Source organism: Syngnathus typhle, linkage group LG2 (assembly GCF_033458585.1).
Source record: "Syngnathus typhle isolate RoL2023-S1 ecotype Sweden linkage group LG2, RoL_Styp_1.0, whole genome shotgun sequence".
Classification (NCBI taxonomy): domain Eukaryota; kingdom Metazoa; phylum Chordata; class Actinopteri; order Syngnathiformes; family Syngnathidae; genus Syngnathus; species Syngnathus typhle.
In genome coordinates, this window is record NC_083739.1 from 8,624,190 (window position 1) to 8,639,368 (window position 15,179).

Sequence of the window (15,179 nt, forward strand, 5' to 3'; positions counted from 1 at the left end):
GTCTTCCAGCTCAGTTACAAGCATGAGAGCTTGAGCCATATTTACACTGCCCACTCCAACGAGCACAAACTTTACACTCCTCAAATGAAATGTGTGCTAAGTCTGCTCACAGTAAAACTTTTCAACTCACTTCCTGTTATCTTTGAAAGCAAAACATGGGCGAAGATATATTTGAGGCTGGGCCTAGAATTCCTCAAAACAAACAAACACACACGCACACACGAACGCACGCCTATGCACACAAGTGAGTTTGTCAAGAGAGTTGCAGAAACGGGTTCTCAAAATAGCCACCATGTGGTTCACATGCTACACTACACGTATGCATCTTAAATGTCCACATTTGAACTTCAACGTCCGTCACACAGAAGCACAGTGACTGGCCAGAATCTGCACATGTTGTGCAGCTTTAAGCGATCCATGACCCGCCCACAGACTTCCCCACTCCGCAACCAGAGTAAACTGGTTTGAGGCATTCTCTCAGCCAAGCCCTCAGCCCTGGCCCAGATTCACTACAGGTCTCTGTGCAAACACACAAAAACTTCACTACGGGCTCCACAAACAAGAACACAAGCACGTATGCCGTAAATTGAGCAACGCTGGGAGTGCACAAGACCGAACGCCCGACCGCCGAGGAGACTTGAGTTTGTGTCACTTTTAAAAGTTTCTGAAACTTTTAAAAGGGTCCCTGTTGGTGAGACGTCAAAAAAACAAAAAAGGCCAAGTGAGACTCAAAGGAGAGGAGGCTAACGCACATGCGCACACCTACACACATTCACTCATGACAGAGGCAGAAACAACCAGGTCTGGACGTGAGATAAAGAGGTAACAAGATTAGTCGCGTCCTGTTTCTGTGCATGGCCTTGTTTTCTGTACTAAATATGGCCAATTGAGGACAGCCGTTTGATTATATGCCCATATTTGTTTTTTTCCGCTTCTTGTGTTTGTCACAGGGAACATGTTGACATCTTGACTCTGGAATGTAACATTGCACTTTCCCACCCTTCAAAATGTAGATCAGGACTTTGTGTTGTTTCTTAAAGACTCGTTTGAATTGAAGCCGGCAAGGAGAAATTGTGTCGGATTGTCGGATGGTTGGTCGACAAGCGCTAATCAGACCAAATTCTTAATGATGGAACAATCGCTGATGTCAATTTTATGGAGGAAAACACACACACCAGCACACTACTTAATTAAGAGGGGGTTGCCTCGTAAAAATATTTTGTGTCATAGCATTGACAGCTTCGCCACAGCGCAGTAAACCACAGGAGGTTTACTAGCAGCAAATATGGGGCGGGGTAGTGACTTTCATGTTGTCATTTCATCATGTGTGATACCGGCCATAAATGCTGTATCCCTGTATAAACACCCTCAGCTCTAAATTTACTCGCAGACACCCAGTGCACACAAAGTTGTTGACGGCCTGTTTGGATGCTAAATAAAGACGTAACCCGGTCAAAAATGTAAGCTTGCTCATCCTCTCACGAGATAGACGCACACTCACTGCAAGGTTGCACTGTGGCTGATTCTGTGTCAGAGCTGTCAAAATAAATCATGGAAGTGATAACAAATTGATGATCAAATTAGTTACCTCATATTTTAAGAATTGAGTGATTGAAAGCAGGCTGAATTATCTTTTGTGTTTAGTTGAAATAATTTGCAAATATCTGATTTTACTTTGGAGAACAATGACTATAAAGCCTTATGTGATATTGCTTAGTTGTTGTTCAGTTGTTATTATAATGACGAATTAATAGCAAATAAACAATTCATGATTTTGATTCATTGATGAATCTATCAATCAAATAATTGTTAGTTGCAGCAGCCCTATCTCCTCTCTGTTGTGCAGCTACGAATACTGAAGGGCAAAGAATTGTAAAATCGTCATTGGGCTTGTTTTTCACATTTGCTCAAAGGATTTTAAAAAATCATTAACCACATTTTTAAATGTGTCGTCTGATTACGCAATCGGTTATCTGAATGTTTTGTGCCCAACCGCAAAATCCTCACTAAATCCATACTGCTCGGGCCCTACATTTTCCTACGTTTCTGATGCTCTAAGGCTCTTGGCAGAGAACATGATGCGCACGCCAACTCTCCCCGGGGAGATACTGTACTAAGTGATACTACAGTACTGCCGTGTTTTGTAAGCCGTCTGGCAGTACTGAGCGCCTTTGCTGTTGTTGGGGAGAAGACAGGCTCTATATTTAACAACCACACCTCTGCTCATGTTGCCAGCCTTGCAGAAATCCCTGGCACCTGCCACATTGATGGATCATTGTATGGTAGGTTAAGACCACTTCACTTTGAATTTAGGCAAAGATGTGACAAACTTTCATAACCAGACTAAGAAAATGTTGATGTTCTGAGGTGTTCTATCACATTGATACTACCAATCTTTGGTCTGCCATGCATATTAGCTTATCACTCACCTTTCATGCGCTGTGCACAAAGGGATCGTTTACATGTTGCTGTGCACAAACAAATAAAACACACGTTGGCGCTTGTGATACGCACACCAAAAATAGATCTTAATATTTCCAGTCATTTATGTATCTTCTTACTACAGTGACAGTACATGTGTCATCAACAACATTCAAGCGGTGAAACAAAGTAGAATCTAAAGGACGACTGAGCGATATGAGTTACAGGACCACAACCACCGTTTACATTTATTCGATGCTGTATTTCCCTTTTGCTAACAGTGGTAAAGATTTCTAAAAGGTGCCTGTTTGGATGTTTGATTGTGTGTCATCATCTAAGGCGCGCTCAGATAAGAATTTGAATAAACTTGTTTTTCCCACAGGTACCATGAAGTCCGACGGGTAAAAATGAGGTAATGTAGTGACAACTGAGCGGCGTTGATGGCTGACAGCTGCCCGCCCCGCACCAGATACATAGCCTCCTATTAATAGCACACTTCTCTCAGTTCCCATCTCACTGCTTCAGCGCCGTTGAATTACGTAATTTCCTGCGTCGTCTTGCCTCTCGCTTTCTTGCTGTGTATTTGTGTGTGTGCTAATAACAAGCAGTAAGTAGAGTAGGAGTAGGCCCTCCTCTCTTCTCCACTCCGCCATGCGCAGCACCCAGTTCACGACTGGTGCTCTGACTTCTTTCTTTTTCTAGAGATACTACTTTTTTTTGTGTTTTTCATATTGCCCTTTGGTGAGCATCAGCATATTCATGTGCATACTTATTAGTCCTTCATTGTTGTGCAGTCCACACACACTAGGCCTTATGTAAGTCAGAGGGCTGCGAGCCCCCTGGCGAGGAAGAGGCTGTTGCAGGCAAAGGCTGTGTCTCTTTAATGCAGGCCATCGAGTGTAATGACTATTCAGTCCAAGGATAAAAGCCCACTCTTTGGTTCACTCTTGATCCTCAAAAGCAATCTGTGCCTTGGGGTAGCGCACAAACAACTGGCGGCTTTGTTGAAGTGCAATAATGGAAAGAGATTTCCTCTTTGGGGTGTCCCCACATCTGAACTTTCTGTGATGAACTATATGATTACAGATGCACAGGCAGAGTTGTCAGACATGCTCAGAATTTCTGTGAGAAGACGCTGACTCAGCTCGGGTTGCACGCTGTACTGATACTAATAAAGGTACAGCGATACTTTTAGTGCTGTGTGCAAATTTAACAGCTCAGTAGTTATGGGATGAAATATGTGAGACCAGAAAAACAATTAGAATTATTTAATTAAATTTTAATCTGCGTATTGCTACTCTTAATAAAACAACAACAGACTTCGAGAGGGAGCATTCACGGTGACCTTCAACAACATGCCTGGCCTAAAAAACAAACAAACAAGACTTTCTATACAACACGCTTTCTGGGTTAACGCAATTCCCCAAAGTCCACGCAAAATCGAGATTTAGGTGTATTGTTCTACAGCCCTCCCGCCCAGTGCAAAGATGGCATAACTATTTCCTGCAAAAAAGCAACAAACGTTGAATGGGTTAGATCGCAATAGCGCCCCCTCACCCCTAAATTGGGATGCGATTGCAAGACTGAGATTGTGCCTGTTTTGTTGTACATTTAAGGGCAAGCAGATGGAGCTGAACCGGAAGATTGTGTCATTAAAAAAAGCCTTCTGAATGGGCGTATGCAGCGGAAGATATTTCACAACTTCGCTATGAATTTCACAGGCCAAAAGAAACAGATAGGAACCAAAGTGAATCATAAAACAAGCTCACTGCCATTTTTTAAGAGCTAAAATGGCACAGAGCCCCAAACGCAGTGCTTTATACTCTGCAGCACTTCTTTTGCTTTTCATTCTTCCCACTGCTTAAGTTTTGCCCTTTTGCAATCCCAAGCCAGAGCAGGCCTTTCCTGAACCTTGTGAACGCAAACCAGAGCTGCTCCAAAGCCACTCAACTCTGCTTATAGTCCCATATAGCCAACCAGACAGACAAAGAGGAGAGAGAGGACTCTTTTCTTTTTTTTTTTTGCAAACAGAATGTGAGGAAAGCTCAAACACAAAGATCAGAAAAAGAAGGGCATACTCATGTGATGACTCCATTTCCCCCAAATAACATTTAGGGAGGGATGAAATCTTTGGCCATCACTCAGGTTCTTGTTGTGACATTAAAGCGTGAGAAAATGCTGTTTTCATGGGGTTTCTCCAGGTAAACTGGCTTCCTCTAAAACTAGATTGTTTTTTTCTTTAAACTTTCTTAATCTAGTTAAGACAACTGAGACCAAATTCTCGCTTGCATTTTTGATCCAGATGCCAACACCAGTCAGTGTGGATGTTATTCATTTTATTGAAACCATAATTGATTTTATTTAGTAGAACTCTTGCTAGAACTCCTGCTATTGTTATGACTGACATCAGAAATAAAGTTTGAGCAAACATCAAATTAGGTCAGGCAGACCATACCATGGAAGCCTCAAATGGTAGAATTAAGGACTATATACCAATAACTACTGCTACAGATTTGAGTGTCGAATAATAAATAAATAAATAAAAATATTTCAGAAATTCATCAGCTTTTAATTGTTTCATGAAGAGCTTCCAGAAGGTATTGCATCAGACCGAACACATGTGCTCCCATGGTGCCTGCATCTACTACTGAGAACAAAGAAAAACAATGAAAATGTGAATATTTGCATTTTTGGCCTAAAATCAAGAGTGGGTGGAGGTGGCTACAATAGACGGACAATTACCGCATTGTGAAAAGTCCTTGGAAGCGCTACAAGTGGCGCTGGGGTTTTTCGGGCATAGTCTCGGTCTGGCATAGTCAATGCTTTGTGCAACGGCATTGTGCTTACTTTATACTTGTCTCATCATAGGCTGCTTACAGTCTTTGAACTTAGTTGACATCCAACAGACTTTTCAACACTACTAACACAATTTTGCATGACTGAGTGTGGCTTGTCTTTCCAAAGTGTTCCCGACTTGACGGCAGGGCCCATCCTCATGGGTTAAAACGAAACACGGTGGTTGTAAAGCCAGAAACGAATTGCACCCCACAAATGTCTGTCATTCCAGACAGATGAGTCATACAGGACAAACGTAGCGTACACAAGTCACACTATGAAGTGTATATAGCATCCACATGTGCAAAGCGGTGCTCATGACAGTAGTGTAAATATAAGTGAGTCAAACCTGAGTCAGCAGTATGTCGCAAATTCCCGGATGGATAGCTTGTGGGGTGAGTGTTCTCAGCAAGCTGCTGCTGAATGATGACTCAAAGCACCAATGTGCTGTCTTTTCTACCAATGAGCTCCCACTACAGTGTTTGTAAACCCACAAAGGAATCAAATAAATTTTAATTTGCGTAACAAGGTAATGTTGCATTTTAGCTGTGTTGGATATTTCACCACGTTGCCACAACCGCTCAGTGAAATGCTGTTGTATTTTTGAATCTTTGCCTCTATAATTAATTCTTAACAAAGAAGACAAAATATATATTTTTGGAGGGGGGCAGGAAAGGTTTTCATCAAACCACAACCCAGACAAAAAGGCATCTTGTACATTCAGTAAGATCTTTTAGAAAATCTTTTTAGAATCATTACATTTTATTTGTTTCAACTGTACAACGTCTTACAATATAAAAGAAGAAGGACAGGAGCACAACAATAGTTATTTTGAGATTAGGAGAAGCCGAAAGTCAGTGGTCAGCAGTAATATGGGCCAAAAAACAAATTCTAGATGGCATGTAGACCGACACTGCTGAGGCGAAAGTGATCTTACATAATTGTGGGTGAGCCAGTTTCCTTCCCTCTGGATGTTTTTTGTTTTGTTTTGTTTTGCCTGTCCCACAGGCCCATTAAGACCATCTCACACTGTGATGACATATTGAGCATGATGTGCAATCAATGCATATTTTGTTAGAATTGTGCCTGTGCAGCACACTGTTTGCAGAAAACATTCCTCCTCACCTCCTACGCTGCTTGATGTGTATCAAATTGATTTCTCCCCCCACGCAGCGTAGAAGCAGATGATAAACAGCTCATCGTCGCACTACACTATCGCATTGCCCATCGGCAGGACGCCCTCATTAGACTAACGAATGACTCAAAACTAGCCATTCCCAACCACGGTGTCATTGCACTTGGGTATACGGAAAATAAACCGATTTCACCAAATTGATTAATTATTTTCTAATATGTTCTTGCTCATCCATTGTGCCAGCAATGCATAGTCAAAGGCAGAACAATTGAATGCACTTCCATTGGATGCCAGAAGGTTCATTAAACCTTTCCATCTCGTACTTGTTGCCATTCGTACAAGACAACAATGTCCTGGCTTGATATGACTTACTATGTTTGCATGTAGCCAATAAACCTTCTAAAACCCAACATTTTGGCAGGATTTGGGTTTTAAACATCCATGTAGAGTTTTAGAATAAAGAAATAATATTTTTTAATAATAGCGAATTCAATATTATTAAAAAATAATCATGATTATTAATCTTCCCATAATTGCCCATCCCTACCGTGTAACATGTCAGAAATAAATACTGTTGTTCCCGAAAAAAGTTTGACCTACAGTATTATTATTATGAGTAAGAAAATTCAGATGATACATTTTGTAAAGATGTGTTGACCAGTGTAATCGTGATCTTATTCCTAATCAGTCTGCTCTCATGGAAGACTACAGGAATCCCAGAATATATACTGCTGAGAGTCTGAAATAAGATGAGCTAATTCTAAATTAAACATGACTATAAACAATCGATTCTTTAAATAGTTGGCAATTAACTTACAAAGTGATTAGTTGTTATTATGAGCTGTAATAATAACAAGCAGTTAATTGATTAATGCTTGCCCTGGATAGTTATGATTTGCCGGTGCAGCACGTGACACAAGCTTAGGGTGACGAGCTGGACATGCCCTACTTGCTTACCCGTTCAACCCTCCCAACGCACGACTCCACTCATTAACGATGACCTTTTACCCTGCGGCTGTCAATGCAAGCTTTAACCCGTTTTCGTCTGTACAAGAGACAGAAGAAATTCATGCCAACATTTATACTGAAGATAAAATTTGAACTTAACCAGAAAAATACAAAACTCAGTCAAATATATAAAAGGAAGCAACTATTATAGGTTGCGGTGTTTAAAATGCATGTTGATGAGTGTGGCCTAGACATCCCGGGCAAGTGTGGGGGGAAGGTAGCTGTTCCTCTGACCTTAAGCAACAGGCGGTAATATCTCCTTTGGGAGACGTGCTGTAGCAGTGGGGTTGTCAAAAGAAGAACAGGTTGGGGAGGGGTTTGTTGAAGATTGTCAAGCTCGAGCCTGCCAGCCTGGCTCAAAACCCTCATGGTGATTCTCCCTGGTCTAAGTCTTCCACTGTCATTATTCTCAAGCCGGAGATGCCTGTTGTAGTTACTTTGTAGCGATTTTGCGCCAATTCAGCGCTTTCTATTCACTACAGTGAACAACGTGTACCTGAGTAAAGACAGATAAGACAGAAAAAGCCTTTAAATTCAAAACAAACTGCACGCTCTCTGCCCCAGAAAACTGCTTTGTTTTTTATATCACCGTGCCGGATCCCACACTGATGAATATTGACAGGTATAACAGACTGCATTATGGTGCGAGAGAGAGAGACGGAATGAGGGAAGACTCAGGGACACGGGTGACAAGACAGATGGGAGTGAAACAGTCTTCTCTCATTTGTATAGCTGTGTTTGTGCTCAAATTCAATGCAAAATCTTGGGCCAAATGCAAATGTGTACATTTTTCCTTTCATTGTTACGTGCATACGCACGGCGGTGGCTACAGCGCTTGTATCGCAGGCCAAAGCAAAACAAGCAAACAGAAAAAGACAGCTCTGATACAGAAAAAAAGGTCACTCTCTAGTCACCACTGCACGTGGAGTTGGCTCAGCAAGACCAACCAGTTAGACTAATTATCTCATCCATTCATTCGCTTGAATGGTACGTCTGTTATGAGTGGAAGTTTAGTCTTATTTCATTTTCTTTGTCTCTGCATTTTCATCAGCTTTTGCGATGCTGTTTTTTTTTTTATATTTTATTTAATCATGTATACAAATGAACACAGAAATATGTCTGAAATGAAGAAATTTGAAATACATGCTTATTCAGAGTGCATTAAGTAGGAATTTCCTACTAGGGGTGGGCCTCTCGCCACAAAAGACTATTTGGTTTTGGTTTTCGATACGTAGTAAATGAAACCATTCAATAAAAGTCATTTCAAAAGTGAAACGGTTCAATCTGAAAGTGGAACAGGCAATTTGAAATACCGTTTTTTTCCGTGTATAGTGCGCAAAATTTTACTAATTTATTGTCCTAAAATCTGGGGTGCGCATTATACATGGGTACAAAAAAAAAAAAAAAAAAATTTTTTTTTAAATTTTTTTTTTAAAATTTTTTTTTTTAAGTCCCAATGATCGTCACACACGCAGGGAGGCAATGGGTCCCATTTTTATAGTCTTTGGTATGGTCTTAACTAGGCTGGATGTAATTTTTTTTGTTGGCGTTGATTTCTCCGACTGCCCGTAAACGCACCACCGCGCTTCGTGCGCGCACGGGACAGCAAACGAGCAGGTGATCGAGCAAGCGTCTGATACGAGAGCATTGCGGTCGCATGGAGCGTGTTTGAAGTGAACACCAGAGAAGAAAGGCAAAGTGTTGTGAAATAAAATGCACAGAACGGATGCGCAAGACACGTCAGCTATATAAAGAGCGAGAGTTGTTTTCTTCCTATTAGTTTCAATTCACAGTTTAATTAGCTCTCATATCAGACGCTTGCTCGATCACCTGCTCGTTTGCTGTCCCGTGCGCGCACGAAGCGCGGTGGTGCGTTTACGGGCAGTCGGAGAAATCAACGCCAACAAAAAAAATTACATCCAGCCTAGTTAAGACCATACCAAAGACTATAAAAATGGGACCCATTGCCTCCCTGCGTGTGTGACGATCATTGGGACTTAAAAAAAAAAAAAAAAAATTAAAATTCTTTTTAAAAAAAATTCATAAAAATTGGGTGCGTATTATACATGGGTACAAGCTTTTTTCCAGCATCAGCATGCCATTTTTAGGGGTGCGTACTATACATGGGGGCGCACTATACACGGAAAAAAACGGTAATGTCCTGTTTTTAATCATGGGATAGAAATAATCCAATTCACTGATTAATCGACAGATGAATCGCTAGTTGTAGCCTTAATGCACATACACTCGATCCTATAGTGTTGCATGATTGACAACAAATGACAATTGTTGGTTCCTCCTCCTCCTTTTGCAGCAGGATCTCTGCCCTGGCATGTTCAAGGTACAGTGACCTACTTTGTAGCATTTGCAAACAGATACGACAAGATGTGAACTTTGTGAAGACACGAAGCTTAAAGCCAGGAAAACTGTTCGGCAGGAACAAGAGAGGCTCGGCGAAGGTGAACCACAGCTTTCACACTTCAAGTGTCTTTAAACAACTCTAATCATTGAACACAATGGTCGCATTACTAATTAATCCAAATAAATAAATGCATTGTTTACATGATCCAAACAGCGGGAATGGATGTGCAATGAGTCACACCCAGTATAGCACATATGTATACAAATTGGCCACAATAACCAGAAAATAATCCGCAGCAGTACCTTGAAACACAGTGCAACTTCAATTGCGCCCGTAACCACGCTCACAAGAAAACACTCCACCTCAAAACATATTTCCCAATTAAAATAAATGGAAAGGCCATTTATTTCACTAAAGTCTGTCTATCACTAATATCTATTTACTCATTGCTTCTAGGGTTGTAACGCCACAATTGTTGATGCTGTTTTCTACTGCATCACGGCTTCCAAAAGGTGCTTCTGTGGTCACGGCGCCAAGACAAAAGACAAAGGGAGCCGAGGGTCGGGTTCATCCGACAGGGCAATTGAGAAACAAAAGCGGCTGCGCCGCTATTACGACCACACCGTTATTTCTTGGAACCACATTGAGCAGCTGTGACATGTTTGTTTAGCCACTACTGTGGGACGAGTACGAAGCTCACCCAACAATTTCAATCTGATGACGCCCAATCAGGGTTGAGGGGCAAGAATTGACACACATGCACGGAGAAGCAGACTTAAAAAAAAACATGTCAAGACCTGCCAAGCGGCCCTGAGACGCGCATCATACGAGCGAAGAGGCACATGATGTTCTTGGGACGAAGACAGAAGGATCAACCCCGTGCACCACGTCCACTACCAAAATTGGAAATTCCAATCTGCTTTGATGGCAGCCGTTACGTTTTATAATCATGTATAAAAAAAACATTCAATCTTATTATTAACAACCTTGCCCTCGCTCTACACAGTCAGCCATCTGTTACTGGAGGCCATGAGTTTCCCTGTCAATGAATAAACAGTTTTACAGAAAGACACAGCCAGTAACTCGTCATAGTGCAAAAGGAAGGCGTGCTTAGGCCCAGCCTGCAGCCTCTCCCAGTGCTTTTTACTGTTACATAATCACTTTATCAGTGCACACGGCTTGTCCCCGAGGGTGCTTGCTGCTTGTTTTGTGCAAAAGTGTGAGCGCATGGAAGCTTCGCCCCGGGTAAAAATAAAGAATGCCCCGCATACAAGTGCTTGTGCCAGAAAAATGAGGTGAAACAACAACCACAAGAAGCCAGGCCATGTGAAAACTAAAACAGAACGCACCCCCTTACGACAAGGCTCATTTTCCTGCCTGACAAATGGAGTGAGCATGCGTTGTCAATAGAGAAGGTCAACAGGGAGGCCCAGAAAGTAAGAGTTCTGCACGGGCCAGAAAGGTCCAATCAATAAACTTTCCGAAAGTGTTCACTAATTCACCGATTCAACAGCAACATCTAACCCAGTGGGTTTCTCAAATATTGGCTCACTGACGTCTTGCGTGCCATTTCGCAAACCTGTTCAGCTGACCCCCACCCCCCATTATTGGTGGAAAAACCACTATAATGGCGGCTGTAACTGGAGGCTAAGTCAGTGAAACCTTTATTTGTTCTGTGAGCCTGTTTGTAATTCGAAATGTTTCAAAACGAGGCAACATGAGTAAAGTAATATTTAACTGAATAGACAGAGTGCCATGCAGAAATAGATGAAAACACACAACAAATAGCCATTCAGAACCCGAGGATACACTGTACGTATATCAAAATCCTTGTTATTGTTAGCTTTGTCACACAGCTAGATTAATGAGTCTAAATTTTCTTAATCTTCCAAATCCAAAGTGGCTGATATTATTGTGATCAAGCAAAAATGAGCGGCTCAGCCGACATCCTTTGAGGGGGTTAGCGGTGGTAAGTGGGCTTAATGTCGCCAGGTTTATAAGGAAATGCAATATCAGCAGTTTTACCAGAACTGGCATTTTCCCTCTTTCCCTGACATCAATAAGAAACACTTCTTTGATTATTTCGATCATTTCTTGCTGAATATCCTGAAAACAAGTGTGCTACCTGCTAGGCATAACTGCAATTCTGGCAAACCAGGTCCTTGAAAAAGTACTTCAAAGTAACTGGCAATGTCTGCTTCTGCCAGTGGAATAGTGTCAGTCAATAAAAAGTTACCATTCAGAATATTTAGTTTCAGTTTATGCACAGAAGGCATTATGCAAACTCTCGACATGACTGTCACCTCACATTTTCCTCCCGAACTGTTGGTATCACAAGTGACGTGGACAATCACTTGCATTACTTGCTTTTGCACTAAAGGTTACTTTTTAATGTAGCACAACATAATTATCTGAGATGAATTTTAATCAGCTGAACAAAATGTCATGTAATATGTTGCATGAATGGGATGCCCCAACAACACTAAACAAAAGCAAGTCAGGAAAGTGTTGTCATACCTGTTCCTGGGGACAGGGATATGAGAAGAAGGGAGCGGTTGTCTCTCCTTCTCTGGTACATTCTGTCCTGGTGTTGGCCTGAAGCTGATAGCCATCTCCACCTGTCTCTCTTGAGTTGTGATGTCCAAGGACATAAAGCTGCTCGGTGTTTGCCCATTTGTAACTGGGCAGTGAGTAGGACTGGTCCTCTTCAGGCTTGCAGTGCAACCAGTGTCTCTGTGTTCGCCCAGGCCAGTCTGGAAAATTGGGAGATTCAAATTAGGTTTGACATTATGAGTGCGAGGGACACCGATTTTCAGAAGGTAAACTTTCATTTCATGATATTTGCTATCATTATAAATTGAAGTCAAAACTTTAAGGATGGGTCAGAAGTGTCAGTCAAACTATTTTATTAGCAGGCTACATCTTTCCCCAGATGGCCTTAAAGGAAAAATCAAACCAAAAAACTTTCTTGACAGTAATGTTATATGTGCCCCCACTAGTCCAAACACGGCATTCTGATTAAAATTATGTTTGTGGAAACGAGTTGAGCAGCAAAAATCACCCGTTTTTATCCATGTCATGGGACGGCCGTTTTGCCACTTGCTGTCGAATGAAAATGACATCTTAGTTGCCATAACCAATCACATCTGAGCAGTTTTCTGAAACGGAGCCCCAATTGGTTGTGACATGCCAACTGCCAACTGTGATGTCATTTTCAGTTGACAGCAGGTGACCGCCCTCTGAGATGGATAAAAACAGGTGAATTCATAGCTTGGTGAGCTGATTGTGCTATTTCAAAGGTTTCTTGAGAGAAAGTTCATTTAAAACTATGTATTTCATTCATCCACCTTCCATACTGCAATTAGGTTCTGAGTTGCAGGAGACTTTTCCAGCTGATTTGGGATGCGGGGCTGGGTGGCTACTCCTGGGACTGAATGCCAGCCAAAAAACGGGCCACATGTAGACAATCATTTACAGTTGCATTCACACCTAAAGACAACTTAGTCTTCAATGAATCTAACATGCATGTTTTTGGAATATGTGACGGGGAAGCTGAGGAACCCCATTTAAGCATGGAGGGCTCGTGCGTGCAAAAAAAAAAAAAAAAAAAGAGAGGGCTGGAGCCTGGATTTGAACCCTCAACCTGTAAAACAAATTGTGAACCGCTTTTTCACCATGCTGTGGATTACTTATGGCTCACTTTGCTTTAATTCACTTGTAAACATTAGATGTTTTATTATAATTCTTTTTTTTTTCCCGTCAATATCACGTTTTGTATTTTGGTAGAGTATATTGTTGGACTACTCTACCGACCACTATGGTCATGACTAGTGTGACATCATTTAAACAGCATGCACATATAGGGTGCCCGAGTGACTAAATTCAAAGCAACATTAGGGGTTAACATTGAAAACTTTGAGCAATTACTAGAAGCAACAAACATGCTGCAGCCACAATAGTCTTGCGGTGAGCATTTCTGCCAAAGGCCAACTCTGGAGTTTTTTAGGCCTTTTGCAAAGCTCCACCCTAAAGTATGGAAGAGGGGGGAGGGGCACCACCTCGGCCCCCTCTTTCCGGTGAACTTTGCAAACACACGAGATCGATCTGAATAACACTTTCAAACTGGATTGAGGCCGATTCGGAGTGTGTAATGGCATGTGCGCCGAAGTCCGACGTTGGAAACGTGCACGTAAAAGCGTCAAACCTGTCACTCAAGTGCGCACCACGATACGATGAGCCTGCCCCAAAAAAACAAAAACAAAAAACAAACATGCTACTCATTTGACAGTGGTGCAGTTGTCCACACTTACTTTTTCCCCGTCGTGCAATCTTCGTCCATTCCCTTCAGCAAAGACGTTATCCTTCGTCGCCTGGCCGCCTCGCACACATTTGAAGAGGACGGTCCCGTTTGCGGTCGCCCCCGCCCGCAACCCGCCGCTTTTCTCCAGCCGGCTGTCGTGGAGCACCGAGCGGGTCGTCCGGTAGCCGAAGTCCGCACCAGCAAGCCGCGTCCCAACCACCGGCTTGTCCAAAATCGATCTCGAATCCATTTTCAGAGCGACCAAGTGGAGACTAAAGAAAGAAAACTCGCTTTCTATAGATCGTAGTGCAAAATTCTCGAGTGGGATTCATTTATCGGGATTGTCGTGACTTTCCGGGTATTATTGATATCGTCCGTCAACGTCTACTCTACATGGGGCGTTCAGCTAGCCGGGATATCCAAAAAGCCGCCCGGTCCGGAGGATAAAAAGATTGTTTTGCCTCTTTCCTCCAAAAGAATGCCACGCCCCCTGTGCTTCACTCCCATTGGTTGTCGCCGTACATAAACATTACACTTTGGCACGCGTCCACAGCAAGGCGGCCAATGATTGGCCTATCTCCCCACGTCAGTCATTTCTGTGTGTAATCTAATTGGTTTAGAGGGTTTGAAGGTGGGCGTGCCTATCATTTCACCGGCCGGTATCTATCGATGTCCTCACATTAGTGACGTTGAGGCGAGTATTGGCTGAAAAACGAAGCATTTTTCTTCGCACTAAGTATGTCAATGTCAATCGGCCTCCACATTGGTTAAAAGTAGTTCGACAATTTATGAATAGACCAGGGGTTCTCTTGCTGGGATTTGTGAGTAAAATGAGCCATACATTAGGGTCACTAAATGCGTTTTGCAGCAGACTATCATTATACATTTTATATCATGGGAACTGGCACAACTAAAACCAACGCTCTAAACCGATTCCACTTCCCATCTAAGCAAAACCTCAGGATTGGGATGAATCATCATATTGCAAATCTGATGCATGAATACATGAGTATGGATATATATTTTTCAGAATTACAGTCCTATATTTTATGCAATAAAGGACTATCTCCTAGAATGAGAGCAAAACTTGAACGTATAGCATTCAGAAATAATTGTAG

The 15,179-nt window shown here is 42.1% G+C and overlaps 1 protein-coding gene and 1 long non-coding RNA gene across 6 annotated transcripts in view; one reads left to right on the forward strand and one right to left on the reverse strand.

The window, feature by feature from the left end:
• Window positions 1-14,533, reverse strand: part of slc2a4rg (SLC2A4 regulator) — a 29,265-nt gene extending 14,732 nt beyond the window's left edge. For 3 of the 4 annotated variants that reach the window (XM_061300001.1, XM_061300009.1, XM_061299994.1), the window contains exons 1-2: window positions 14,072-14,532; window positions 12,279-12,514 (exon numbers count right to left, since the gene is read on the reverse strand). In XM_061300001.1, the coding sequence (XP_061155985.1) occupies window positions 12,279-12,514; window positions 14,072-14,311 (476 nt within the window). In that variant the 5' untranslated portion in view covers window positions 14,312-14,532. Of the gene's footprint in view, window positions 1-12,278; window positions 12,515-14,071 lie in introns of all 4 variants that reach the window. The other variant, XM_061299986.1, reaches the window with a different exon arrangement.
• Window positions 770-10,826, forward strand: LOC133168443 (uncharacterized). Of its 2 annotated transcripts, XR_009718214.1 has the most exons (5): window positions 770-822; window positions 951-2,282; window positions 2,804-2,833; window positions 9,714-9,858; window positions 10,218-10,826. It is a non-coding gene; the product is annotated as an uncharacterized LOC133168443 (long non-coding RNA). The 2 variants fall into 2 exon arrangements; XR_009718215.1 differs by having other exon boundaries at window positions 782-2,282.
• Window positions 14,534-15,179: the final 646 nt, after the last annotated feature.